Source organism: Nesoenas mayeri, assembly GCF_963082525.1.
Source record: "Nesoenas mayeri genome assembly, chromosome: 19".
Lineage (NCBI taxonomy): Eukaryota > Metazoa > Chordata > Aves > Columbiformes > Columbidae > Nesoenas > Nesoenas mayeri.
The window spans coordinates 12,762,443-12,790,362 of NC_137568.1; the positions used below are offsets into that span (position 1 = coordinate 12,762,443).

Below are 27,920 nucleotides of genomic sequence, written 5' to 3' on the forward strand. Positions count from 1 at the left end.
ATCTTTGGATAGGGGAGAGGGAGGTCAAAGTGTTTGTGGAAATAGAGTCTGGCCACAAAGAGCTTCTGAGTTGCACATCTGAGCAACCCCAGCACCCACAGGCAGAGCTGGAGCGGGCGGGACAGCGGCTGTGCTGCAGCGCCACTTCGGCAACACGTGGACCCTCGGCACAAGGGGCCACGGCTCAGCGCGGGCGCTGGTCCCGCGCTGCCCCGAGCGCAGACTCGCTCCTCGTTAGACAAGTGGCAAAAGCCACACAAGTGCTGCCCGCTGGATCAATTCCGGAGTTCAATCAGTCTCCCCTAAACTTGGGCAGCTCTCCCTTGCGCCACGGCTCCACCAGCACAGCGCGTCCCCGCCCAGGTAACAGCTTGCGGCGGCCGCCCCGCACGGCTGCCCGCGCTCCCGCCCCGCCAGCAGCGTGGGCGCCACCGCTCCCTGCAACAGCCACTCAGCTTTGCCTTCAAGAACAGCAGCGGCTCTGCCTGTGTGCCAGAATCCTTCTGCAGACTTGCAAGAGGTTCCAAGCCACTCTCCCGGCTGTGCTCGGGCCCGTGCCGGCAGCACCAACGGCCGCCGGCGCAGAGGCAACGCTGGCAGCAGCACCGCGTGCGCGCCCGGAGAGCGTAACATGAGGGGACACAACGGAAGCCAGCACGGTCAAGAATAAGTCACTTTTGGTACAATTGCAAAAAGATATCAAACAAGACTTGCCTCTTTTTTTGTCTTTTTTCCAAGTTTTATAAATAAAGTCTGATAACTCTTTATAAAAACTAACCTCAGAGCCACAAACAGTTTGCAGAAGGTTCATGAGAAATTTTAAAATTATTTATTTATTAACTTTAAACTACCAAAGACTCCGAGAATACTTCCCCATTTATATGGTCAAATATTCTCGCCCTCTCAGATAAAAAAGCTGACTATAAATACGCTCTCTCTTCTGTCCAATTTTAAACTTAGATAATTTAATAACTCTTAAAATGATGTTTCTCTCTTTAAATAAAGGGCTATTTAACCACATAAACTGGTTGTGTAAACCATCACACTAGAGACACTGGATACCCTCAAAACACGGGAACAACTAGTGATTTTGGTCTTGTTCAGTGCAACACATTAGGCACAAAACCGGCCTGCAGCCAACACGGTTCCCTCCCGCCCGCCCTCCCGGCCCCCTCGCTGGGCCACGACAGCATCTCTCCTCCCGCACGGCTACTCTACACGGCTAACGCGACACGTCTGGGGAACCCCCTGCGGGGCACAGGCACACCTAGAAAGGAACGAAAACCCACGACACAGAACACCCCACCTGCAAGTACGGGCACCGAAGGAGACACGAGCAGCAGCTCCAGGGGCAGCAGCCGGGCACCGAGAGGCACCACCTGGAAGAGTCAGGAGATGAAGCCTTTGGAAATGACCGAACACGAGGGGTCCCGGCCCCCGGCACAAAAGCCCTCCGGACCCCCCCCGCGCCCCCGCCGCCACCGCCGCCCCCGCCGCAGGCTCCGGCTGGAAAAGCGGGGTCCGGCAGCCCGTCCCGAGGGCCGCAGAGCGCCGGGCGGGAGGCTCTGCACCGCACGAGGGACGCGTCACCACTGCTCATACCAATCTGCACATGACAAAATAAAACCGGAGTGATCAGCAGGCCAGTCCTGGGCCAAGGAGAAGGAACCCGGACCCTTCTGGGGAGGGTTTGTGCTTTGGGGATTCCAGGCTGGTTTTGTGCCTAATTGCCCTGCACAGACAAGCTCAGGCAACACTCGCTTCACTAAGACCGGGCGTCCGTTTTGGATTTCACTATTGTGATGACACTAGTAGTCGCAACCTTGCCGGGGACGAGGGGGCCCATGCTGGAGGAGAGAGGCCCCCGCACAGGGGTCACAGGGCTCCGGGCCACGGTTCTGGCGAAGTTCTGCAGAGCCTCATATTTGGAGCGGAGAGCATCGAGTTCCATTTTCATGCTGGCGTTCTCGGAGGCCAGCTTCTCCACTTCTTGCTGCAGCTCTGCCTTCTGCTTCTCCAGTTCCTCCTTCTGGGTGACGCGCTTGACCCTGCAGCTGGCCGCGTAGCCGCGGTTCTTGAGCGTACGCCGGCGCTGCTTCAGCTGGATGATCTCCTCCTTCGACAGGCCCCGCAGATGCTGGTTCAGCTCCCGCACCGACATGGTCACCAGCTCCTCGTCTGTCAAGCTGGTCCCATTCTCGCCTGGCTCCCGCTTCACCTGGCAGAGAAGGCGGCACACGCTGGTGAAACAGAGCGAGCGCCCGCACCCGCCACGCGCCACCCTTCCCTTCGCCGCCGCTTTACCTTCAAGGCCTTGTTTCCTTTGTTGGGGGTCGTCATAACACGACAGCCTTGTCACGCAGCTTCTGGAAGGGAAGGAAGGTCAGGTTAGCCCCCCTGGACCCTGGGGCAGGGTCCAGCGCCGTGCTGCACATCCCGCTGCCCTCCCCAGGCAACACTCGACAAGCACCTGACCGAGCTGGACTCAGGAGCGCCAGATCCTGTCCCTGAGCAGAAACTGCTGCCCTTCCACACCCCTACTCCCACGGAGCCTGCATGGCAACGCTGGGGCTTTTTTCGCTTGGGGTGGGGGAAATTAAAAAACTAGGAGGAGTCAGGACACACGGAAGCCACGTTTTTAAAAATAGCCTGGCAGGCAGCAGGCTGGGTCCAGAGCACCGCTGCTCCGGGCCAGTCATGCTGACTCAGCACACTGGCACTCGGCATCTCCCGCTCCCCATCCTTGTCGCTCGGAGCACAGCACAGCAGCCGCTCGCTCCAACAGGTGCCCGGCTCGGAAACCACGCAGGAGAAGAGGCCCCCAGAGCCCAGGTGGCCCGGGGTCCCAGCCAGCAGGCGGGACACAAGGCGCGTCTGCGTCCCAGCAGAGCCAGCGCGTACAGGCTCAGGTGGAAGCCCTGCACCCAGCCCAGGGAACGGAAGGACGACCTGGCGCTGTGCTGGCCGGTGCCTTCGCCTCTCCCCCACGCCAAGCTGATCCCGCCTGCCGGTCACAGGGTCCCTGTGGGTCCCTGGCAATGCCAGGGCCCAGAACCACCTTCTCCCTCCCTTATCTCCAGAGCCAAGGTGTGCTCATCAGAAAACACGGACTGAGGGTGGGCAGAGCCAGAGAGCAGACTCCTTCACTGCCGCGGGGACAGGACTCCCAACTGGTAAGAGCAATTCCCAGCTTGTTTCCACAGCGACTCACACCCAAGCTCCTGTTTCTGTCCCTACAAACCTCCCGCCCTCAGGCTCTTGTTCCGAGTGCTTTGCTAAACGTAAGAGGCACCGATGTACAGCTGTAGCCAAGAAACAGATCCACAAGTCAGCAAATACGAATTTATGCTCTCCCAGCTGTGGCGCAGGCTGCCCGCACCGCATCTGCCGCCTCCCAGCGGCAACGGGGCCGGCGCTGCCCGGGACAGCAGCAGACGGGCCCGTCTCCGGCCTGCCAGGAGGAAGCTGTTTACACCCTAGGACAAGGCTCCGGTGAGCTGTGCGCTGCAGCCCGCAGAGCTGGCGCAGACAGTCACTTTGCCATCCCAGAGCGGCAGCTGCAGCGAAGCAGGCTGTCGCACAACAGACAGCACACAAGCAACTGCTTCATAAAATCAGTTCTTCACTCATTCCCACACTGCTGTGTTTTCTTCCTCCGCTCCTACTTGGCAAACGACACAGCTGCTGGGAAGAGGGGACAAGGGAGGAATAACTGGGGAGATCAGAAATGTCTCCCTTGCAGCACCTCTCTGCACCCTGCTCTGGTGAGCTGAGCCGAAGGCAGGCACGGCCAGCTGGACCACAGAAATGTGTTTGCCTTGTGGCTCTAAAGAATTTCCAGCTGCCTGGCAAGCACTCAGGCTTGCTTCATTACATCAGAGCTGGAGCAAACCAAACGAGGCAACAAACGTGCTGCATCAGGCAAGGTACCGGGCAGAGCGCTCCTCGGGCAGCCCGGGGAATCGGCGGGTCCGGCTCTGCCACGGCAGCGGCCATGACGCCGGGCAGCGCCGCAATGGGGCGAGGAGCCGCCACCAGACAGGCTGGTCCCGGGCCCTGACAACACCACTTCAACTCTGCTTGAACCCTTCAGAGTCACGGCACCTTTACCCCGAGGAGCCCAGCCCCGCCAGGCAGACGCCTCCCGCCACAGCCAGAGCTGCAGCAGGACCGTGCCCAGAGCAGCCGGGGATCCCTCCTCTCCCTGCCGCCTGCCCAAGGGGATCAGGGGAGGCGCAGCACCGCACAGCTCGGTCAGCAGAATGGGAGAAACAACCTGGGGACAAGTTGTTGACTATTTTCTGAGTCACATTTGAAGGATCAGAGACAGCTTGCAGAGAGGACACCCAAAGAACTGGCACTAAGACAGAGACCAAACTTGGCCTAACTCTCCAGACTGCTGATTGCTCAGCTTTTGATAGCTTCCTGAAGAAAGATCACACTGAGAAGTGCCAAACGCGATGACTGCAATGAAGAAAATGCAGCCTCAACACATTTCCCCGGAGCTCAAAAGGCCTGAACTCAGCACAAGCGCAGCCAATTCTCCGCTCAGCTCAAAGGCAGCACAAGGGAGCTGACAGCACCGCGCATGATTCAACGCAGGCCCCATTCTCCACATTCCTGATCGTAGAACCGTGCCACGAGCCCCGTGTAAACACAGTGACGTCACCCGTTCCAGCGCAGGCCGGCCCGGAGGCGCGCGGGAGAGAGGGACGGGGACGGGGACGGCGTCCTTAGGGGCAGGGAGGCAGGGGCACGGGCTGCGCTGCACAACGGGCCCCGCGGGCAGAGGAGCGCGGTTCGCCGGCAGCGTCGCGCACGCCGCCCCAGAACGCTCTCAGTGTGGCTTTTGTACTCAGTTTGCTTTCTTGTGAATTAGTTCACACAACCCTCCCAGGAACCTGAACAAATCGGCCGACTCCGCCGGTTCCAGCTGAGGCAGGAGGGCGCCTCTGCCGTGCCCCGGCGCCCGGGAGGCCCGGCTGGGCTCGCGTCCAGCCCAGGGCACTTTCACGGCGATCTTCCCCAGCCGGCAGCCCCGCGGCAGAGCCGGCCTCCCGCCCGGAGGGAGCTGCCCCGCCCCGGAGCCGCCGCACCGCGCAGCCCCGCCGGCTCCTCGCACCCCCGGGCACCGGGGGCTCGGCGGGGCGGGGAGTCCGCCGGACCCCTCCGCACAGCAGCCAGAACCGCGCACCCGGTCCCCGCGGCCGACAGCTCGTTCCCGGTTGGCACCGGCCGCGCTGGGCGGCGAGATGACGGTGGCGAGGCCAGCGGGGCTGCGGGGCTGTCCCCCCGCGGCCGAGCCCCTGCCCGGGCAGCCCACAGACACGCGGGCGGCTCGCCGCCCCGCCCGGCCCCTCGCCGGCTCCCGCGGGAGCAGACCCGCCCCGCGCGGGGGGAGACAGCGCCGGCTGAGGAGCCGCCGGGGTCCCGCACCCGCCCGCGGCAGCGCCGCCGCCCCGCGGGACCCGCTGCGGGCCAGGCCGCGGCCGCGCCGAGCCCCGGGGGCACGGAGCAGCGGGACGGGGCGGCGGGGCCGCGGGCGGGGGGCGGGACGCGCCCGGGCGGCCGCCGGCAGCCCCGGGAGGCGGCGGGCGGGGACAGGGCCCAGAGCGGCGGCCCCGCGCACCTGTTGCTCGGCCGCGGGGCGGGGGACGGGGCGGGCGGCGCCGAGGCGGCCGCGGCTCCCGATCCCCGCCGTGAGTCAGCGGCGCCCGCCGCCCCGCCGCGGCGGCCGCGGCCGCCATCCCGGGCCCGCCGCGCCCGCCCCGCCCCGGCCCGCCCCCGGGGACCGGCCCGCCGCCCCGCCCCGCCCGGTGCCAGGGCCGCGCCCGCCGCCGCAGCCCGGGCCGGTGGCGCTCACCTCCTCACGGGGCCGCCGGGCCGGGCCGGGCGGGGAGGCCGCGCTGGGAGGGACCGGGCCGCCGCGAGCCGCCGCCGCCGCCGCCGCTCACGGACGCGTCACGTGATGTTTGGGTCACGTGGCTCCATTCATGAAGCGCCCGGCGCAACCGCCCCGGCCCGCAGGGGGACGCGCGGGGGGCGGCGCCTGCGGGCCCGGCGGGGCGGGCGCGGGGCCCGGGGCCCGGGGTCCTGCCGGCACCGGCAGCCGCCTCCGGGCGCGCTGCGCTGCCAGGCGGCCCCGCGGCTGCCGGGGCAGTGGGGAGCGGCCGCCTCCCTCGGGCTGCCGCGCGTCAGCGGCGCACGGCGAGGAGCAGCCGCGGCAGGGGGCGCCGCTCCCCAGGGGCTGCTCCCCGCCGCGCTCTCTGCGCCTTCGCCCCGGTGCCGGGGAGCGCGGCCGGTGCCGGGGAGCGCGGCCGGTCCCGCAGCGCTCTGCCGCGCCCGTGTCCCGGAGCCGCCGAGCGGCGCGGGGAGCACCGCGCTCTCCTCCGAAAACGCGGGCTTGCAGGGCTCTGCAGCGGCTCCGGGGCGCGGGGCCAGGCCGGCGCGGGCCCGCTGGAAAGCGCCAACACCAGGGCCGGCGCTTCTGCTGCTCCTCTCACCTGCAGTGGCAGAAACACCGCAAAGCTTCAAGGGTGGGGACACTCGGGCTTTCCTCCTTCCTTTCTCTTTAAATCTCTAAAACTGGTAGCACAGAACCCCAGAATAACTTTGGTGTTGTTGCTCGGGAGCTATGGGTGACAAGGAAAACGGGCTGATAGGTTCCCGGTCCCACGCCAGACACACCGGCCTCAAAGCCGCGTTTTCCGCAGGCCCTGAGCGCTCGCTGTGGCAGCACAAGGGCCCACGGCTGCTGGAGACGGGACAGACCCCCGGCAACCCGCCACAAGAGCCCACGGCTGCTGGAGACGGGACAGACCCCCGGCAACCCGCCACAAGGGCCCACGGCTGCTGGAGACGGGACAGACCCCCGGCAACCCGCCACAAGAGCCCACGGCTGCTGGAGACGGGACAGACCCCCGGCAACCCGCCACAAGGGCCCACGGCTGCTGGAGACGGGACAGACCCCCGGCAACCCGCCACAAGAGCCCACGGCTGCTGGAGATGGGACAGACCCCCGGCAACCCGCCACAAGGGCCCACGGCTGCTGGAGACGGGACAGACCCCCGGCAACCCGCCACAAGGGCCCACGGCTGCTGGAGACGGGACAGACCCCCGGCAACCCGCCACAAGGGCCCACGGCTGCTGGAGACGGGACAGACCCCCGGCAACCCGCCACAAGGGCCCACGGCTGCTGGAGACGGGACAGACCCCCGGCAACCCGCCACAAGGGCCCACGGCTGCTGGAGACGGGACAGACCCCCGGCAACCCGCCACAAGGGCCCACGGCTGCTGGAGACGGGACAGACCCCCGGCAACCCGCCACAAGGGCCCACGGCTGCTGGAGACGGGACAGACCCCCGGCAACCTGCCACAGCAGCTGCAGGTCTGACAGAGAAGCAGTTTATTATTCAAAGAGGAAGAGCAGTCATGCCTATAGACATGGAAGGGGGAGCACCCACTACTCCGCCTGCCCAACCAGACAAGGCTGGTGAATGGCAAAGGAGGGACAGGGAGAGCAGCTCACGGTTCCCCAAACCAGGGGGAGCAGGGAGAAGGGCCGGCCAGAAGAGAGTGAAACAGCGTGGTCCAGACATTCGCACCGTCTGCCTCCCAGAGACGAGGCCGACAGGTGACGGGACAGAGGCACTTTGGTCCCTTCTGAGAGGTGCTCGAGGGCCCAGCCTCTAACGGGGCGCGCACCATCTCGCAGCATCTGCCCTAGCTAAAGCAGACAGCGACAAGACACAAGCTCCTACAGCACACGCAGCATGGGGCAAGGGCGATCCAGGCCTGGCTCAAAGCTTTGGAGACAAAAAGACATTCTGAAAGGTCTTAAAAATCCCTATTAGAAACCATTTTTGCACGGGCCACCACAAACACTGCCTGTCCTACAAGTATCAAAGGCTTCTGGACAAGCAATGCCCCGATGAAGCCCTGATGCTGGTATCACCCCTGCACACCAGGGAACAGCAAAGCCAGGGGCAGTTTGCACCAGCCCCACTACAGGGTGAGACCCTCTTCTACAGCGTTGCGCTGCCCCACAGCTGCCACGAGCCCGGGGCCAGGCATGGGGACACCAGGCATGGGGACACCAGCGTTCAGAGCGAGCACTTTTCCTTCTACAAAAAATAAAGGGCACGGAGGAGACCGATGGCCAGCACAGCCAGACTATGCAGCCCGGTCAGTTCTTCTTGCCGCCGGGGCTCTTATTGGTGAACAGACTGACTTTGCTGGCAGATGCCACGGACAGCGAAGGAGACTCCAGTTTCACCTTATCCAGCAAAGTCTTCTTTATGGCTGCCGGGGAGATCGTCTCCTGGTCTGCCACATGCTGCAGCTCCCTGCAATGAGGCGGTAGGAGAGAAAGACATAGCAAAAGGAGGAGACGGGGAGCGTGGGGGCGGGTTCTGTAGGTGCGTCGGCACCTCCCAGGTGCCCACCTTGTCCGGATGCACGAAGCCTCAACAGCGTTGATCAGGAGCGAGCGAAAGCCACCGCTCTCCAGGAAGTGCAGGGCATGGATGGTGGCTCCTCCGGGCGAGCAGACGTTGTCCTTCAGCTGACCAGGATGCTGCTCAGATTCCAGCAGCATTTTGGCAGCACCCTGTAGTGACGAAAACAGCCATCAGTGCTCTGGCTGAGGAACCGACTGTCAAATACTCCTGTTCTCCAGTTCCCAGAGCAGCACCCAACGCAGCGTGCAAAACTGGGCTCCTGCCCGAGGGCCACTGCCAGGCTGCCAACACTCCTTCCAGAGCTGGGGAAGCCTGCAGAGCAGTGACGGTTCCCCAGGCCCAGCTCCCGCACCACCCGCAGATTGCTGCTGACACCTCCTGCATTCCCTCACCCAAAACTGCTGGCAGCCAGACCCAACACGGTTTGTTAAGCAGACTCAGGAAGAGAACTGAGACCATTTTGAACCGTGCTGTGCAGAATACACCGCGCAGAGCCGGCACAGCCCCAGATGTGTCCTGGAGGTGGAAATACTGACCAGCAAAGCCTGTGCTCCAAGTCGCACCGCCAGCCTGCGAGGGAGCCCCATCTTCACTCCTCCGTCCGCCAGAGCATCCAGGGCAGTGAATGCCTGAGACCGGACAGAGGAAAAACGTGACTCGGTGTCTCTACTCCAAGACTGCTATTCCCAGGGAGGAGAGAACCCCGAGCGCCAGGATCACATCATGCCTCCTGTCGCTGACACACTTGACAAGAGCCGCCTCAGTACTGCACAGGGGCCGTGCCAGGCTTCCCGCACGCTGGTTCCAGCGCAGGAGTGCGGGGTGCGAGAAACTCAGCTTCTGTGTCATACTGACTACAGGCCCACATTTTGCAGCATGGACATGGGTGGGCTGGACTGGATGATCTCCAGAGGTCGCTTCCAACCCCAGCCCTTGTGTGCTGCTGTGAGCCTGTGCCACGTGGACACTGCACACCGGCTGTGGACTCCAGACTCATCTGATTGATAACACACCTTTGTTGTTGACCCAGACTGGCTATAAGCTGGTTATGAACTGGACACCTGTGTCGCATGTTCCATCACGAATGTGACAAGAAAAACAAGAAATGACAAACTGAAGTTGCACAGGCTTTCACCGCATGCAGAGCCTACTGCTCGCCCTAGGAGTGCCACAAGTTGAGGAAGCAGCACATACATACGCTGGGCCGCTGCCACTGAGCCCCGTTACGGCGTCTATCAGGTCCTCTTCCACCTCGGTGCAGAAGCCGACACTGGCCATCAGCTGCTCCAAGAGCTTCCCGTCCTCCACATCTGCGTGAGTCCCAGTGGCATAGACGGTAGCGCCTTCCCGGACAATCACAGGGGTGTTGGTCATACACCTGATCACTTTTGGTGTGGGGCAGAAGGTAGAGAGTTTCTTAGGGCAGAAAATTATCCGAGAAAGAGACAAAGAAAGGAAGGAGAAAAATGAGCTTTAATGCGTGTCTGGCATACCAGGCAGGCTGTCTAGGAAGGGACTCCCCAGGGGCAAGAACAACACAAGCTGAGGGAAGGGCCTCCTGTATGGCAAACTCCCTGCTTTGAGCCAGAGCAGCACAACCTCAAACGCGAAGTCTTCTGCAGTACCAGCAAATAGGAACGTGGGCAGAGCTGCCACTGGGAACAACACCCGGAACGCCACGTTCCCACCTCAACCCACGAGTCCCAAAAGCAGCTCCTGCAGACACTGAGCACCACATCTGCAGAAACTCGGGGGTGATGACCCACCTCTGCTGAGAGAAAGAAGATCTGACAGCACCTCATGTAACAAAAGACCTGGCACAAAGACTTTCTCTGATCACAGGCAAAGGTGATCCAAGCAACTGGTTGGCTGCAGCACGAGTTTGGTCCTAGGAAGCACAAGCGATGTGTGTCCCTTGCAGCAGCTCCTGAGGGGCCGGAGCAGCAGGACCGGCCCAGGCCGGTGTCTCACGGTCCCCAGCCCCGACACCCCTCACCTTCTCGATAGAGCTAATGGTGACACCGGCCGCACAGGAGACCACGATGTGGCGGGGCTCGATGTCGGGGCCCACTTCCTCCAGGATGAAGGGGATGATGGGCGGCTTCACGGCCAGGAACAGGACGTCGCTGCTCTTCACCGTGTCCTTGTTGCTCACCGTGAAGTTCACGCCCATTTTCTGCAGCGGTTGGGGACAAACGGCACCGCTGTCGCCCGGGGCGGCCCGCCGGGGGGAGCGCCGCCGCCCGCCGCCCGCCCGCACTCACCCGCAGCCCGCTCACGGTGGGCAGGTCGGTGTCCGGGGAGCTCGCCGTGATCTTGTGCGCGGCCAGGATCCCTGCGAACGGCACCGCGTGTCAGCGCCAGCGGCTCGGCGGCCCGGCGCCGCCCGCCCCCGAACCCACCTGCCGCCGTGAAGCCCCTGGCCAGGGCGAAGGCGAGCTGCCCGGCGCCGATGAACCCCACGCTCATGGCGGACGCAGCAGCAGCAGCAGCAGCAGTAGCCGCAGCAGCAGCCGCAGCCGCAGTCCGGGTCTCGTTCCCGCCGCCCCCGCCGCCTCCACGTGGCCGCGCGCCGCGCAGAGAGGCGGTGCCGCGTGGCAGCGGGGCGGGGCGCCGGCGCGCAGCAAATCGGCGAGCGGCGGGGCGGGGCCTCGGCGGCCTCCCTCCAATCAGGGCCGAGGGGCGTGGCCACCGGCGCGGCGCTCGGCAGCTATTGGCGCAACCGGCGTCGGGTGTTGCATCATTCACCGCCTACGGGCGCCGTGTGCCACGCCGCGCCGCCAGGCGGCGCTGTCGCCCCGCCGCAGCCACGGACGGCAGCGCGCGCCCTTCTGGAAGCTTCGGGCGGCGCCTCCCGGGCCCCGGTTCATCCCGTTACCGGCCCCGAGCGGCCCGGCCAGGGGGCACTTAGTCCTCGCCGCCCTGTGCCCCCCCCCGGCGCTCGCCCGCCGCGGGGCCGGTTGCGCCGCCGGACCCGGGGTCGCGGCAGCCCCGTGTGCCCGGGGCCGCGGCTAGATCTGCTGAGTAAAGGGGTTTCCCGCGGTCCAGCCGGGCTGTTGTGACCCGGTAGCCGGGCAGGTGGTGTCGCGGCGGCCCCAGGCGCCCCTGCAGAGCTGTCACCTGCCGCGCGGGCCAGGCTTGTTCTCCGCTTCGCCTGTTTCTTCCTGTCCCATTGACAAAGGAGCCTCGGTGTGTCCGGGACGGCTGCGCCGGGCGCCGAGCCCCGAGCCCCGAGCCCGGCCTGCAGCGCCGAGCACCCCGGCCCCTCGGAGACCCGGCGTCTGCCCGCACGCCTCAGGCTGGGGCGCCGGGAGCCGCGCGGGCCGCTGCCGGCACAGCCCGCGGTCCCGGGCGAGCGCGCTGGCATTCCGACGCGGGTTTGCCAAAACAGGATTAGGGGGTCTTAGGAAGCCCGTTTTACGGCAAGTTACTTGATCCCGATTTATTAATTAAGGGGAAAGATGAGCTCTGGAAATGGAGGAGGTTTTAATTAGGTGAATCACGACAGGGCTGGTTGGTAAACTCACATTAAGCAGATATCGGATGTTCTCTGCCCTAGATTGGGTAATCTCATAGTTTCCAATGGTTAGTGTTTTAACCACTGAAGCATGAGGTTTGGGGTTGTTTTTTCCTCCTAAAAGAAGGGATTGTTGTCCACACAATCTTTTTTTGCCATTTTGACCATGCTAACATTTTTTGCTCAGTCTTTGGCTGGCAGATGAGAAAGCTAAATCTGAACACGCTGTTCTTGGCAGTGACTTGTCTTCTCCATGATTTCCGTGTTCAATCCTGTTTCCTCCTTACTGTGAAGACACTAAATATTACCCCCGTTGTCTCCCAGTTACCTGTTTCTCTTGGGCCCTTCGTCACGTCCCCGGCAGCGGATAAGTCGCGTAGCTGAGGAAAGCGTGAGCCGCCTGAGGACCTTGGTGACCGCGCTCAGCACCCGAGAGACTCGCGGTGTCGCCCCTGGGGAGCAGCAGCCCCTGCCTGGGCACCTGCCCCGCCCCCGCCCCCCGGGCACCGCAGGTGCTTTCGGTAGGAAATACTCCTGGGGCTGCAGGTTTAATTCTATAGCAGAAGCCATGAAGGTCCACAGTCACCTGTTTGTGTGCGACACGGCTTCATCCGGGCAGGCTGGCTGGTTTAAAGGAATCAATCAGCAGCGCCCGAGGCTCCTCTGTGGTCACCGCCCGCTCTGCGCACCGCCCTCTCCAACACGAAGGCATTTCTTTTCCCGAGTTAGCGTTTCTCATTTGTACAACCCCTTCATTTGTTGCGTGGCAAGAAATAAAGCTCTCCGGTCGCATTTTACGTGGACAGCCGGTGGAGCCGGGTCTGTCCGCGCCAGCGGCCGCCGCTGCGCCCGCCACCCCCCGCCTGCCGGCCCGCGCGGCAGAAACCGCTCGGCGGGCAGCGCGGCGCGCGCCCTGCGCTGCTGCTTCACCCGCTCCCCGGGCTCCTCGTTCGGCTGCTGAAAGCTGCTCCTTTCTTGGGAGCAGAATCAGCCAACACAACCTGTCCCAACCGCTTTTTCCTTTGCTTTCCAAACCCTGCACAAAGCACTGATGAAAAGTGGATTTCCTTCCTTTTTCCTGAGTGACTGTGCTACAAGGAATGTCAGTCTGAGGTCTTGGCTGTCTTGTCTATGTACTTTTTTGGGGCTGTGTTCAGGCTTTAAACATCACAATGAATTGAGCTGTGCTTTCCAACAGAAAGCAGAAGGGCTATGTCTGGGGAAATAAAAGCTGCATGGAAAGCCAGATGAAAGTACACAAATATCTGGAGATGCAGTGAGTCTGCCCTTCAGCTTTAATTTGGTTAAAAAAAGAATCTTGCTTCTGACAGCCACCTACTTCAGATATTAATCAAACCAATCTAGCCTGCTTCTTTCTGCACGAGTACTCAGCGCACTCCGCTTTCTCCCTGCATCAGAAAGCCGCGTCTCACCCTGCGCAGCCTGGAGCCTGAGCCGTGCGCTGCGGGGCTCCGGAGCCCCCGGCTGCCGGCGGCGCCGGGGCAGCGCGGCGCTGGGAGCCGGGGAATCCGGCGCCTGGTCGAGCCTGCGCTCCCCGTTTGGTGCCATCGGACACAAGTTTTGTCACATCCCATCCCATCCGCGACCCCCAGTTTGAGCTTTTATCCAGCACTGCGAGAACAATTGATCTCCACATTCCTTTCTCCATTTCCCCCCACAAATTTATCTGTAAGCTTTCGGGAAAATGTTATTGACATCAGTACAAAGAAACCGTGGCATATGAACAGACACAAAGCACCTGCCAAGGTCCCTTCTGGTCCCGCTTGTGCGGGGACGCCAGGTTCCGCCCGTTGGTTCGCAGGTCGGCTCCGTTCTGCACCGTTCCACGGCTGTACAGCCCAAACCCACACATTTTCATTTCTGCAGTGACTCGGTGTTGGCTAAATAGGAACGTCCCATGCTTGAGGATATTATCTGTGTGCGGTAAACTGCAAAGGAGAGGAGGGCAAAGGACTGGTAATCTTCAAAACGCTATTGCAACTGTGAAGTTCTCAGAAACGTCCCGACTGGAATTTCCCACACTTGCAAGCATTTCGGTCTGACCACACAGCCCAGACCAACCCAGACTGCGAGGGTTGTTTTCCAGCTGCGGAGCTGCTGCTCCTTGCTGCAGCTTTTAACTTTCCCATTTCCTGGGTAGTCACTGGATCACAGCTCAGCGTTGGTAGCGGTTTCAAACCCGTCGGTGTTGGTGCGATGGTCGGGGTGAGCGCGCAGGCGGCCGCGGCAGCGAGGAGCCGTCCCGCAGGCCTCGCCGGGCTCGAGGCGCGCGGTGCGGGTGGGAGGCGGCCCCCTCGCTGCAGGTCCTTCATTCGCTGCTCTGGTCAGGCTTGACCTCGGTTGATGCTTTTCGCGCACATCCCGATCGGCGCCGCCTTCCCGCCTCCCCCCGCGGCTGCTGCGGCTCCGCGGCGGCAGAACCGTCTCAGAGGTGCGAGACGAAGCGGATGCGCTGGGAGTACGCCAAGTCCGCCACGTAGAGCAGCAGGTTAACGTAGGTGAAGATGGCGACCACCAGCTGGCTGTCCCAGGGGCACTTGCCCTTGGCGCAGGCGCCGGGGCGCCGCGGGGAGCCGTACTTGCTGTCGAAGCAGAAGACCGGCCAGATGACGGCGGCACTGACGTACAGCAGCACGGCGCCGAGGGTGTAGACCACCACCGAGCGCTCAAAGGGGAACCACAGCAAGGCCGTCCTACCTGTGACGCTGAAGGCCACCACCACCACCGTCACCACGAAGCAGAAGCTGTAGACGGCCACGCACCACTGCGTCGCCACGTGCTTGCTGTACTGGCTGTCGTTTACCAGCGCCCCGAAGATGATGCAGGCCACAAACGCCTGCACGATTTTCAGGAGCCCGGAGACAGTGGCCATGTAGCTGGTGACTTGTCCCGGTTTCGCCCTGGTGAAGAACACCTCGGCGGCGTACGCGATGAACAGAAGCCCCGCGAAGACACTGGCTGCAATGCGGAAGTCTCTCACCTCACAGCCGATGGGGTAACAGCCCAGCTGGACGAAGTAGAGCGGGTAGATCACCGCGGCCGTCACGGACATGAGCGTGGCGAGCATGGCAAAAGCGGCCGTGAAGTTTCCCCAGGAAATGCTCAGGCAGCTGTGCAGGTGCGTGAATTCACAGGTGATGATGAAGACAGTGATGGCGAAGCAGAAGGTCCAGACAAACATGCAGAAAGTGCCGTACGCCGCGCTGAATCCCCCCTGGTGAGCAACCAGGCTGAATGTGGTGCATCCAAACGTCATCTGCAGCAAACGAGCGATTCCCACAGGGGACGTCACGGCAGCCGTGTTCAGATATGGCCCTCCCGTGCTCTCCATCATCCTCCCAGTCCCGCAGACAATGCCCTTCAGGATCCCCAGACGCCCTTTCAGGGTCCTGCTCCTTTGTCCGAGCCGCTGCCGGGACCGGCCTGGCAGAGCGGCAGCCGAGTCCCCGCCGCTCTCTGCCGCTGCGGGAGCTGCTGCGCGAGATGCTGCGTGTGCGTCCTGGCAGCCTCGGCTGCTGCAGGGAGGGACGGCTGCTCTGCCGCGGCGCTGCGATCGGCTCTGCTGCTGCGACCAGCTCTGCTGCGACCGGCTCCGCTGCCGCGAGTCTCAGACCTGCCCCGCGCCTGCTCCCTCCGCCGTCTCCGTTCCCCCACGGTGGCCGACGGGATCACTTTCTCCCGGAGGTGACATTTATTCCATTTTAGCTCTGCAGCTGTGGCTCTCTGCTGCACCATTTGCAGGCACCTCGGTGTATAAATAGGGGCTATATTAATAGTTCTGGAATGAGTCCTGCCCCCCTCAACTGCCATGAGCTGCTGTTATTTAACACTGAAACTGTGAGCTCCATCAGAGGCTCCCGATTATCATCCTGCCGTTCCCCTGCCGCGTTCGGGTCACCGAACCCGCCGCTGTCCCACGGGCCCTGGGCCGGGGCAGGAGCTGCGCCTCGGAGCCCCAACCCCGCGCGGGGGCACGAGCCCCGTGAAGGGGTTTGGCCGGGGCTGCGGTAAACGCTGACTCAGCGTGGGATATTCACCTGACGGGCTCTGAGCAGCAGCCGGAGCTCGGGGCTGTGAGGCTCCCAGCACTGGACCTCGCTGCCCCACGAACTCCTCCTGTCTCTGTTTTACTTATACAGGACCAGTTATTCTTGTATCTCTGAATGCTGAAACCAAATAAAATTGTAAAAACCAAAACAAAATGATAAAACAACAACCAAACAAAAAACCTGCTTTGATATTCTTAGCTCTGTTTTGGAGCAGAGATTTCACTCTGCAGTGTCAAACCCTCCTCCTGCTCCACCAGGGCTTGCTGCAGTAGCCATTTCTGGCATACATTTCCCAGACTTGGCCTCAACCCAAAAGTCTCTTCATTCTCATTCTAAAAGCCCCTAAAAAGAATTCTGACGTAGTTTCAGAATGGGGAAAAGAAAAAGCACAACACAGTAGAAACGTTCCTTGCTCAGCTCAGCTCAGCACTGCTGGCTCCTCACCCACCGGCCAGCACGGCACCCACTGGCACGGACGCGGGGCTGTCCTGAAGCTCAGCACCACTGCAGGGACCCAGCCCGACCAGGGCCAGCCCAGAGCCTTAAAACCCTTCAAATGGTTCAAGATCATCATCAGCTGTGCTGACAGGGTCTGTAACTTCCTAACTGGGAGCTGTCATCAAGCCTCATGCTCGGTAACAACAGTAATTGCTTAATATCATCATTTCTTATTGCTATATTAATGTAATTATGTGACACCCACCAATGAATTGCCACGAGACACCAGATACTATAAAGAAGAGCTGACGAGAGCGCCTTATCCTGCACAACTGCTCTGCCAGCCGGATCACGACACTGATCTCAGATTTTGAAGAAACAGCAGCAAAGTTGCACCTGGCGGGGATTGTTTCCGCCCCGGAGTCACCACTGGCGAGACTTGTGCTGCAGATGCGCGCGGTTGTACCCACAGGGCAGCGGCACCGGGGGCGGAGCAGCCGGGACCGGGCCGGGCAGGATCCGTTTGAGGCGGCGCTGCTGCTGCCAGGCGCTCAGCTGCAGCTGCGGGCGGCAGCACGGCTGCTGACGGGAAAACCAAAGGCCACAGCAGCTCAGCAGCTCACGGTCAGCACCTGGGAATCCAGGGATAACTTTATGGGATTATTCACATGACAACGGTACACGTTTTGTGGATGTTACGGCAAAATTATACCTGCCTTCAGCTTTGTCACCATCTCGTAACCTCACTGTCTCTTGCACAAGAGCCCCTCCCACTTCCCTTAACAAGGCCTCTGGCCTGAATGAACAAAACATGCATTCATTTGGGGTGGAAGCCGAACAATTAACATCACAACAACCAGGAAATGCAGCCAGAGCCAAGCAGCCGCAGGTGAAGCGCTTGCACCGGGTCTCGCCCCCCTGCCCCCGGCGCTGATCCCCCCAGCAGAGCTGCCGGCTGCGCGCGGGGCGCTGTCCGGCCCGCCGGGCGCTGTGTGCGGCTGTGCCTGCGGCTGTGCCTGCGGCTCCGGCTGTGCCTGCGGCTGCGGCTCCGGCTGTGCCTGCGGCTGTGCCTGCGGCTCCGGCTGTGCCTGTGGCTGTGCCTGCGGCTGCGGCTCCGGCTGTGCCTGCGACTGTGCCTGCGGCTCCGGCTGTGCCTGCGGCTCCGGCTGTGCCTGCGGCTGTGCCTGCGGCTCCGGCTGTGCCTGCGGCTGTGCCTGTGGCTCCGGCTGTGCCTGCGGCTGTGCCTGCGGCTGTGCCTGCGGCTCCGGCTGCCGCCGCCCGGCGGGGGCGCTGCGGGCCCCGGGCGGGCCCGGCCCTGCGCTGCGGCACCGACACCGGCGGAGGTCACCGGCGTCGCGTGCCCTCCCGAGCAGCGGGCGGCGGCCCCGCGCTCCCGGCTGCGGGCGAGCCCCGCGCCCGCTCCGGACTGGTTCGCACACAGATCTATACATCCTGCTCTCGGCTGGTGCCTTCTTGGTTGCAGCTGAATTCCGTTCAATCATGTGATGCTTTTGGAGACAACGTGTCCCTCTCAGAGGAAGCGTCTCCTCCAGTCACAAGATCTGAGAGTACAAACACATGGTGCTGTATTTTCCAGCCTTGCCCTATTTTGAAAGCGCATGGAATTTTTCTAGAATCAGGCCCTAATTTTCTGTGGCCTACACGTTGTGTAACCACACAAGCACAAGCAAATGCAAAGTCGGTACCAAGAACTGGTGCAGAGTGGATGTGAATCCAGCCCCGTGCGGGTTGGTGTGCACGGCCGTGCAGTGGATGTGAATCCAGCCCCGTGCGGGTTGGTGTGCACGGCCGTGCAGTGGATGTGAATCCAGCCCCGTGCGGGTTGGTGTGCACGGCCGTGCAGTGGATGTGAATCCAGCCCCGTGCAGGTTGGTGTGCACGGCCGTGCAGTGGATGTGAATCCAGCCCCGTGCAGGTTGGTGTGCACGGCCGTGCAGTGGATGTGAATCCAGCCCCGTGCAGGTTTGTGTGCACGGCCGTGCAGTGGATGTGAATCCAGCCCCGTGCAGGTTGGTGTGCACGGCCGTGCAGTGGATGTGAATCCAGCCCCGTGCGGGTTGGTGTGCACGGCCGTGCAGTGGATGTGAATCCAGCCCCGTGCGGGTTGGTGTGCACCAGCCGCCCCTGCAGCTGCCCTGAAGGACTGAACGGCCGCCGGCTCCCCAGCCACATCCCGGCCCTCCCCGCTCCCCTCCCATCGCCACCAAAGGGGCTTCTCCGTGTTCTGGGGTGGGTGTGTTCACAAACAACTACAAGAACAGAAATATGTTGGCACTTGTCTTGTTCTCTGCCTTTTATGTTCCAGATTTCCCCGTTCAAAGACAGGCCGGGCGGCCCGATCAAGTGTTCCTCTCACTAGCACAGACAGAGGCCTTTGCTGCAAAACCGGATCTCCCTGCATCTTAACACACAGCACTGTGAACACCCGGCGGGCTGAGAACGCTGCGCAACTGTGCAAACGTCAGGTGCCGAGCGACAGTCTCTGCACTCAGACCTGCTATTACAACCTCTTCATCAGAGAAACGACGACAAAGCCAACGCAAGGGGAACACCGAAGTCTAATCATTACAAAACATCAATATCACCCGCAGTCCTCTCCCAGGCACAAGGCGATCATCAGGTGATCACCCAAATGAGCAGCATATACAGCTTTACAAAGGCATACGTATGGTTCTCTGGTGAGCCCTTATAAATAGCGTTTTACATATTAAAATAAATATGTCCATGTTGCCGAAGTAGCAAGAAGTTTCTTCGTTATTTAAAAAAAATATGTTACAAAACAATATCATTTATATTTCTTGCTTAGTTTAAAAAAGTAATAAAAAGTCATTTTATAAAATAATATGGAAGTAAATTGAGTACAAGAGCGTCCATCCCTAGCACGCGTCCTGCGTTCGCACGTCACGACTCGTGAGACGCCGAACTCCAGGAGCCATGTAGCCATTCCTTCACTTCTGGCTGGACAAAAGAAATCCAGTGCTTGCTTCTTCACCACTTGTGTCCAGTCTACGATGTAAAATCACGGCAAGGGAAGAAGTCCCAGGCCTGCGGAAGGTTATCATCGCTGCTGCTCTGGCTGCGCTGCTCCCCGGGCCAGGCTGCCTCGCGGCACGCCGGAGAGCGCGCCAACGGCGCCTGGCGGTACCGCGCTCCGGTCAAATAGTGTAAGCAAGAAACTGCCTTGTTTTCCTTGACACATCCTAAGTGTGCAAGAGTGTGTGAGCACGTGGGCATGTGTGAGCACGTGGGCGTGTGAGCTCGAGTGTGCGGGCGTGAGCGTGCGTCTGCCTGCGTGAGCGTGGGAAGAAAGGGCCTGGAGTCTCCTCCCGGTCTCGCCCTCTGCCCCGTCCTAGGTACCGCTGCTGAGCATCCCCAGGAGCTTGCTGGGCTCCAGGCCCTGCTGCTGCGCCATCTTCTGCACATCGAAGCCCATGTGCATGAGGAACTGGATCACGTTCATCTCCTGCCCCGTGAACTGGTCCCGGATGGTGGGGCACGAGGGGTTGCAGTGCGGCCAGGGACAGCTGTCGACCAGCTGGATGGGGCAGCCCTTCAGAGCCACCTTCCCGTTCCTGTTGCTCTCGTGCAGGCTGCGGTCCCAGCAGTGCAGGGCGCGGGGCAGCGACGTCCCCTTGACCTGGATGTCCGTCCAGTGACTGAAAAGACAAGCGCGCCGGTCGCGCCAGGCGGCCAACCCGTCACCTCCCGCACCACCGCCCCGCTGACCTGTCACAGCATCTGCAAAAACACTCACTTGCGCGTAATGATCTCATGAGACAAACAGGCAGGAGCAAAGCTGGCGCTAAGGGAAAAAGAAACACGGATTAGGTCTTGGAAGGACAAAGTAACTCCTGCTAAATAGAACCTGCCACACTAGGCACAGGGTGGAATTTTTGCTGCCCTGTCACGACACAAAACCCGGCTGGACTGGCCAGTATCCAGAAGCAGAGGGGTTCCATCCTGCCTAACAGCGCACCCCTGCAGCAGCAGACTCCTGAGCGCCTGCCCTGCAGGGGCGAGCGAGGCGCGGCGGCTCCTCCGCTGTCCCTCAGCTCCGCACGTTCGGTGACCAGCGCGTCCCAGCCCGCGAGGCTGGCGCTGCCAACGGCAAGGAGCCCCGGACCCGCCGTGGAGGCAGGAAAGCAGAAACGTGTCCCCATCGGTAACAAAGGGCAGCTGGTAATTGTGAAGCTGGAAATTACTTTCCACTTGTCCAGACACGAAAAATACAAGATTATTGATGTGTACTAACTAATAGCTACCAAATTTACAACATCGATTTCTGCAGGGATCTGAGAAATGCTGCTACGATGCGGGGTAAGAATGCCTCCTAGAAATCAATGTGCCAGACTTTCCTCACTAAAGCCCTTACGTGACGTCCTTCAGGGTGTTCCTCAGCTCCCTGCCCAGGTTCTGGATGTACAGCCACTGCCCCTCCTGCACAGGCTGCCCGGTGAGGTGAACGTTGTCCACAGTCAGCTGGGCCTCGTCAAACAGCCACTGGACAACAAAGACCGGACCTGGGGACACAAAGGAAATGGAAAGGGAATTGCTCTAGGTTAGCTCTGGATACGGAGGAAACCCTAGGATACGTTTGATCTCTCTCCTCTGACACTTACATCGAAGCGTGGGGTAAATCTTGTATCCAAAAAAGCAGTTCCATTCCTCTCCCTCTTTAAACTGCAGCTTGCAGCGTTCAGGAACAATACCATTCCAGTATCTGGAAGACAAAGCAATAACAGAATGGAAGCCGCAGCGTGATCGTAACGACGGCCTTTCCATATCCCGGTCGATTCCTGTTCTGGTTAGAGCTGAGCTTACTGACAGCAGAGTTCTTTCTTGGCTACATTGTCCCATAAACACATTTTGCAGCTTCTACATTCTTTTGCACATCCAGATTTGAAATTACTGCCTTTTCCAAAAAAATAATTGAAAAAACACTGATGTAGGTGATAAATACCCTTTAAGGATCACAATGAAGGGACACAAAGAAGGCAGACGTCATCTCCACACTCTAACCCCTTACAAAATGTACGTCAGAGCATGATTCTACCTTATTCCTCTTCTGATGGCTTCTGTTGGCGCACACGTTATGGTGTCGATGCAGTCGGTTCTGCGGTACTGCTTGTTGTCCAGGAACCAGCCGGAGTCTGCCAGGCCGCGCACCTGCACGCCGTGGTGGCCCATCTCCTGCAGCTGCTGCGCCACGCGGTCCACGTTCAGGAGCACCCCGGTGCCCCCGGCGCTGCGGCGGCAACGAGGGACGGCCGCTGAGCGGCTGGGACGCGCGTCCTCAGCAGCCAACAGCTTCACCCCCCAGCACAACGCGCGACTCGCTGCTGCTCACCCAGGCCCTGCACTCACATAACGCCAGTGCTGAGTAACAACCTGACACCTCAGAAATCAGATCCTGCTCTTGCTCTTTCTTCTGGGAGATACGCATATGCACGGCAGCACTGGCAAGGGGTCTGGCTGCTCAAACAACGGAAGAATCCGAAGTGAGACAAGCTCTCCCCTTACAGCTTCGGTATCGCAGCCCCGTGCAACACGCGCTGAGTGCAGCGCAGCCTCCTGCGACACAGCGTGACCTCAGCGCCGGGCCAGGCAAGCCTGACGTTTGAATTCAGACGCCCCAAATCTATTCACAGGACACGCGTGTCTCCTGGCGCTGGCCAACAGGAGCCAGCGTTCTCGATGCAGGGAAGGATGAACACATTCCTTCCCTCTGGCAAAGCCTTCCACCTTGTTGGTTTTTTATTCATTTTCTCCGAGGAAATAATATTATATCATGCCCTGTTGTACCACTCCGAGGAGAGAACCGAGAAGAGGCACAGGGGCTGCGCGGCCCGCGCTGACGCTCGCGTGGCGGCCGCCCGCGGGCCAGGCTGCGCGTACCTGCTCCCCGCCAGCAGCAGCACTTTCGCCGTGCTCAGGCCTCTTCCCACCAGCTCCTTTATAACCTCCTGAATGATCAGCGCTCCCATGAAGGCGTATTCATCTGCAAGAGAGAGCTCAGTGTCAACAAAACTGTTTCCCGCCCAGGCTAAGACTTTTGCTTCCCTTCCACAAATGTTTAGGAACCTTATGAAGGGATTATGAACATTAAACCAGGCCTGTTTTCTCCACCAGTATCAAGCACATCTAACAAGAGACACTCCCCCCTGTACAAAACAGCCTTCCATGAAAGCAGGTGCATGGGGTGACCAGGACACGCACCCTCCTACAGCAGCGCTTAGAACCGGGAAGCTCGCAGGGGGAAACGCAGGCAGCGGCGCTGGGAGCACGCGCGCCTTCCCGCCCCCCGGTCCCCGGTCCAGCTCACTGCGCCCGCCGCCCCCAGTTCAGACAGGCAGTGCTGCACAGGACGCGACGCCTGCGGAAACCGCTACCCAGCCGCGTCTGCCGCAGCGTAACCGCCTCGCAGGAACCAGCACACGTTACAGTGCAGGGAAAAGGTCCCTTACTGTGGCAAAACGTGTATCTGCCGTATCCGCAAGAGGCTGGCTCCTCGGCGTGGGAGTTAGCGAAGAGCGACACTGGGTGACGCCACGTCTGGTTTAAGGCCAGAGCTCAGAGAACCACCCAAGGAAAAGTGCGGTACGTCTGCCTTTCCAGTGCCGCTCACAGGGCACCTCAGGCCCAATTCTTTTGTTCACAGCAGTGTGTATCAACAGCAGTTCACTCTAGTCAAAGAAAACCCGCCATGAACAAAGAGAACTGGGCCCCGGTGCTTCTATTGACATGACTGCACCCAAACACCGATCCCAGCGAAGCTGGGAAACCCAGAGAAGTACATGAGCAGAACAATTCATCTGCATGAAATGCAGCTTAACCTGAAGAGGACGCCTTCAGGCACTGCAAGAGCTCCGTCCTCACCAAAACAACAGCTGATGAGCTACTATTTGTTTCCCAAAGAAACCTGCAAGACACTTTCAGGCTGAGGCGACAGGTCCTTTCAGAGGTCAAATCTCCTCCGAGAGAAGTCTGAAGCTCAGTTCACTGCACTTGCCTCTCGGGCCAGCAAAGCCAAAGTTGCATGAAACAACCCGTGGTTCCCCAGCTACACCACTGAATTTGCTGTGTGCTGGAACCTGGAGATTCATCTGAAAGGAATTTCGTTCCTCTGATCCTTGCATACTGCATCAGTGTAACGACTCTGCAAGCAGCGGCGCTGAGCTATGTCAAAACAGCCCGAGCTAAAGAGATCAGGATGTTTTATCTGGAAGTGGCTTGATATTCTTTCCTGCCCTTCAGCAAGAAAAAGCCTGTTCTTCATTCAGGCAGTTTCACAGAAGTCGGGCCATTTCCCTAATGTGCGATGTCTGGGACAGCAACAGCTCATCAGCAACACTCACTTTTCTCAGACTTGGAGGAGGCTCCACTCCAAACATCACTTGAGCAATACGGGATGAATCTGTAAAAGAGAGCTGTGTGAGCGCTGGCGTGCTGCGACACGCAGGAGGGGCGAGGAGAGGGTCAAGTAAATGGCGGAAAATAAACACCGGGGAGGGGAAAAGGGAAGAGTTTCTTGTCCAGTTAGACAACCTGCCTTCCTGCACACCAAGCGACAATTACAACTGTCTTCAGCTTTCTCCTGAATGCCGGTCATTAGTTACAGACTTGACTCAACCAATAACCTGTCTCATGCCAGCCTGGCTGAAGCGCCGAGCTCCGTGCACAGAACCACGGGCCCAGGTCTGCGCCCCGCTGCCCCACTGCCCCGCTGCCCCGCTGCCCCGCTGTCCCGCTGCCCCGCTGCCCCGCTGTCCCGCTGCCCCGCTGCCCCGCTGTCCCGCTGCCCCGCTGCCCCCGCTGCCCCGCTGTCCCGCTGTCCCGCTGTCCCGCTGCCCCGCTGCCCCGCTGCCCCGCTGTCCCGCTGCCCCGCTGCCCCGCTGTCCCGCTGCCCCGCTGTCCCGCTGTCCCGCTGTCCCGCTGCCCCGCTGCCCCGCTGTCCCGCTGTCCCGCTGCCCCGCTGTCCCGCTGTCCCGCTGCCCCGCTGCCCCGCTGCCCCGCTGTCCCGCTGTCCCGCTGTCCTGCTGCCCCGCTGTCCTGCTGTCCCGCTGTCCGCGGGTGCCGCGGCCGAGCCCCGTGCTCCGCTCTCCGCCCGGCCCGGGCAGTGGAAACGTGGGCTGCAACCACTGCAGCTTTTTGCAAGAATGAAGTTATCTTCCCATTTGTGTCTCCAGCTTGCAGAATGAAAATTAACATCCCTCTCTTCTGCTTTTCCCACACACATAAATGCATATATAAACTAATTTCTCTTCTTTGAACTGGAAGAGCTGCTCCACATCTCCCTCAAACTGGCAAATGAGTAACACACCACCAGCCCCCCACTCAGGCCAGTCTCTGAGAGGCTCCCTAAGCTGTCCCCAGTTTCTCTTCCTTAGGTCACCCCACAACTCCAAGGAGACCAGACTAAAGTTTCCCCAGCCCTTGCCAGCGCTCCTTGCTAAGAGAGATGAAACAGAACGAATGAGGAAACATCCCATTTCCTTTCTCAAGTGTTATTATCTGGTTTTGTAGCGTTCTTGCTAGCCTAAAAGGCAGGAGTTGCTGTTCGAGTATAAACGTATTTCCCATCATCGTCCCTCCTTACACCATGTTTGCGTTCCACCAGTGGGGATTTTCTTCTGGTTGTGACGACAGGATCCCAGTTCCTGCAGATGGGCACAAAGAAACAAGAAATGCACAGGTGACAGTCTGTGACTTCGGGGAAGCGGCACGAGCCTCACGTGGGACCCCTGGCCATGCAGAAAACAAACATCCACGATGAAATACTGGTAAGGAACATTTTCAGGATTTGATTTGTGCTGGAGACTCAGCCTGTCCAGAAGCCTCTTGTAGCACAGAATAGAACCTGTTACACGTACTTAAAACTAAGCACCTCCCCAGAAAACAGATCCTGGCAGGTGAACTCCAAAATACGCAAGTATAGCATCTGTGAAGAGCCGAGGTCTGGGTGTTCGGAAAGCCAGAGCAGAAGCAGAGAGAAGAAAGGGAGACACTCAGCATTTCTGTGGTGACCAGGAGCCCGGCTGTCCAGAGCCGGGTGTCCAGGGTGCTACCTCCACCAAAAATGCTACGTATGCTCGAGGTGTGCACCAAATGTACACTTGCACACCGAGCAGCACCACTGTTGCTTAAGGGAAGTTGTGCAATGGCAAATGGCGAAAAGGTGGAACCATGCGGCTGTGGGTACAAACCCAGGCAGTGAATCGGATTCCTCTCCGCGCACACAGGGCCAGCCCCGCCAACGGCAAACACGTGCGGCGCGGCGCGCGAGAAAGGGCACCTGTCTGGACAGACAGAGTAGAGGCCCCAGAACAGTTTTTCTGACAGGATTTCTCCCCGTGAGGGCGGGGAGCCCTGGCACCGGCTGCCTGGAGCAGCTGCGGATGCCCCATCCCCGGAATTGCTCGAGGCTGGGCTGGACGGGGCTTGGAGCGACCTGGTTTAGTGGGATGTGGCCCTGCCATGGCAGGGGTTGGACTACGTGAGCCTTGAGGTCTTTTCCAACGTAAACCATTTTATGATTCTATGATTAAGAGAAACACAAAGTCTCTTTAAAAAAAACAAAACTCAAACCCACAACTCTGAGGATCCCAGCAGGTTTTTGAGTACGTGCGTGCATTTACAGTAAAGACAGCACTTTGGCCAAGTTGAAAAACCAGCGGCGTCTGCCGCTGCAAAGCGCCCGTCCCAACGCGCGCGCACTCCTGCGCTGCTGTAAGCTTCTCAGAGAGCACAGGAGCAGCTCGCGCGGGTGCCTCGTGCAGGAGCGAGAGCCCGTCTGTGCCCATCAGGCTGCGCGGCACCCGGCGGACCCTGAGCCGCGGGGCTGGGGTCCCGTCCCCACGGCGCAGCGGGGCCAACTCACCCACGCGGGTCGCAGGCCACTCGCTGGAGCTCATGAGCCTCCGCATGGTCTCGTAGCGGCTGTCGCAGTTCTCCCTGTTGAAGCAGTACCAGCCTCCTGCGAGGGACAGAGGGCTCAGCCGCCCGCCCGGCAGTGGGGCCCGGAGCGGAGCCGGGGCCAGGGCGGCCGCTCCGCGGGGTCGGGGCACCGACAGCAGCCGCGGGCCGCCTGCCCGCGCCCTGCCCCGCCCGGCCCCGCCCGGCGCGGGGGACCGAGGCGCCGGCGCTCACCTTCCAGGAACAGCAGCCACCGCCGGCTGCCCTTGGACTCCTTGAGGTAGTACCTGGGGACACGCAACCAGGAGGCGGCGGCGTTGGCGGGAGCCGGGCCCGGCCGCAGCGCTTTGACGCCCGCCGGGCCGCGGCGCCGGGGCCGCGCCGGGTGTTGGGGCGGAGGGCGGGGCGGCGGGCCGGGCCGGGCCCGGACGGGCCGGGCGCAGCACCGGGGCCGGGGCCGCCGCCGCCCGCGAGCCGCCCGCTGCACCTGTCGCCGCCGCGCCGCGCGCCGCCGCGCGGTGGCGCCACCGCCCTCGGGGCCGGGGCGCGGGGGACGCGCGCGGCGGGGCGCGGGGCCGCCGGGGCCGCGCGGAGCGGGGACTCACCCGGCCGGGCTGCCGTCGTTGCAGGTGACCGAGGCGTTGTGCAGGAGGTGCAGGCGCAGGTCGTGCGGCAGCGCCTGGGCCGAGCAGGGGTACAGCGACTGCGCCAGGCTCTTGACCTGCGCCATGAAGCTGTCCATGTTGCCCTCCACGGCCGTGAAGTCCAGCGGGAAGCTCTCGGCCGCCGCCGCCGCCGCCTCGCCGCGCTCGCGGGCTGCCGGGCCCCGCCGCCGCCAGCCCTTCCTGCCCTCGCCGCCGGGCCCGGCGTGCAGCAGCCCCAGCAGCAGCAGGAGGTGCACGGCCGCCGTGCCCATCGCCGCCCGCCGCCACCCGCCGCTCGCCGCGGCGGCAGCCAGCCCCCGGCGGCGGGCAGCGCCGCCCGCGCTCCGCCGCGCCCCGCCGCGCCGCCCGCGGGGATGGGGGTCGGCGGCGGGCGGCGAGGGCAGCGCCGACGACGAGGGCTCGGCGGCGCGGCTGCCGGCGCAGGAGCCCGCCGCCCGCTCCCAGGCGGCGAGCATGACAGAGGGGCACGGAGTGCGCGGGGAGCGCGCCGGGGGCGCCGCCAGCCCGGGCGCCGCGTGGGGCAGCAGCCGGCCAGCCCCCGCCCTGCCCTGCCCTCCGCCCCCTCGGAGCGAGGCGGAGGGAGCGGGGGGTCTGCGCCGCGCTGCGCCGCACCGGCACGGCGGGCCGCTCCGTCGAGGCGCGCCCCGCGCTCGCCGCCGCCGGCGCCGCCATCGCCGCCCCTGCCGGCGCCGGGGCCGCGGCCCGTGGCGCCCGCCAGCCCCGCCTGCGGGGCGGCGGGGACACGGAGCGTCCTCTCGCCGGGACCGGCTGCGGGGGTCGGGCCAAGCGGGGACCCGCACGTGGCGGCCCCCGCGGCGGCGCCCCTGGCCCGCGTCCC

General features: G+C 61.8%; 4 protein-coding genes across 6 annotated transcripts; all 4 read right to left on the reverse strand.

The window, feature by feature from the left end:
• Window positions 1–1,191: 1,191 nt before the first annotated feature.
• On the reverse strand, window positions 1,192–5,952 carry MAFG (MAF bZIP transcription factor G). 3 transcript variants are annotated; one of them, XM_080356424.1, is made up of 4 exons: window positions 5,864–5,952; window positions 2,305–2,366; window positions 1,823–2,218; window positions 1,192–1,379 (listed from the first exon to the last, which is right to left on the reverse strand). In XM_080356424.1, exons 2-4 carry the CDS (start codon window positions 2,338–2,340, stop codon window positions 1,215–1,217), a joined length of 597 nt encoding a protein of 198 aa, XP_080212550.1. In that variant the 5' UTR covers window positions 2,341–2,366; window positions 5,864–5,952; the 3' UTR covers window positions 1,192–1,214. The 3 variants fall into 3 exon arrangements, with proteins under 3 accessions (XP_080212550.1, XP_080212551.1, XP_080212552.1); XM_080356425.1 differs by lacking the exon at window positions 5,864–5,952 and adding an exon at window positions 4,902–5,025; XM_080356426.1 differs by lacking the exon at window positions 1,192–1,379 and having other exon boundaries at window positions 1,515–2,218.
• A 2,233-nt stretch (window positions 5,953–8,185) lies between these two features.
• PYCR1 (pyrroline-5-carboxylate reductase 1) lies at window positions 8,186–10,928 on the reverse strand (the record flags this gene model as incomplete). Its single annotated transcript, XM_080356368.1, has 7 exons — window positions 8,186–8,345; window positions 8,445–8,608; window positions 8,996–9,088; window positions 9,654–9,875; window positions 10,456–10,635; window positions 10,724–10,794; window positions 10,862–10,928. 7 exons carry the CDS (start codon window positions 10,926–10,928, stop codon window positions 8,186–8,188), a joined length of 957 nt encoding a protein of 318 aa, XP_080212494.1.
• Window positions 10,929–14,422: 3,494 nt separating this feature from the next.
• Window positions 14,423–15,331, reverse strand: MYADML2 (myeloid associated differentiation marker like 2; the record flags this gene model as incomplete). Its single annotated transcript, XM_080356414.1, has 1 exon — window positions 14,423–15,331. The coding sequence occupies one exon, from the start codon at window positions 15,329–15,331 to the stop codon at window positions 14,423–14,425; it is 909 nt and encodes a 302-aa protein (XP_080212540.1).
• Window positions 15,332–19,511: 4,180 nt separating this feature from the next.
• On the reverse strand, window positions 19,512–27,537 carry NOTUM (notum, palmitoleoyl-protein carboxylesterase; the record flags this gene model as incomplete). The annotated part of the gene is made up of 12 exons (XM_080356338.1): window positions 19,512–19,705; window positions 19,863–20,161; window positions 20,260–20,307; window positions 20,878–21,025; window positions 21,125–21,225; window positions 21,559–21,750; window positions 22,401–22,503; window positions 23,861–23,919; window positions 25,102–25,162; window positions 26,383–26,478; window positions 26,652–26,704; window positions 27,023–27,537. The coding sequence occupies 12 exons, from the start codon at window positions 27,535–27,537 to the stop codon at window positions 19,512–19,514; spliced, it is 1,869 nt and encodes a 622-aa protein (XP_080212464.1).
• Window positions 27,538–27,920: the final 383 nt, after the last annotated feature.

Excerpts from the sequence above, each read along its gene's own strand:
- MAFG (XM_080356424.1), bottom strand. The coding sequence starts at position 2,340 with ATGACGACCCCCAACAAAGGAAACAAGGCCTTGAAG. Across the intron at positions 2,219-2,304 it reads AAGGAAACAAGGCCTTGAAG|GTGAAGCGGGAGCCAGGCGA; the intron begins GTAAAGCGGCGG and ends CTTCTCTGCCAG. Across the intron at positions 1,380-1,822 it reads GCCCCCTCGTCCCCGGCAAG|GTGGTGCCTCTCGGTGCCCG; the intron begins GTTGCGACTACT and ends TGACTCTTCCAG.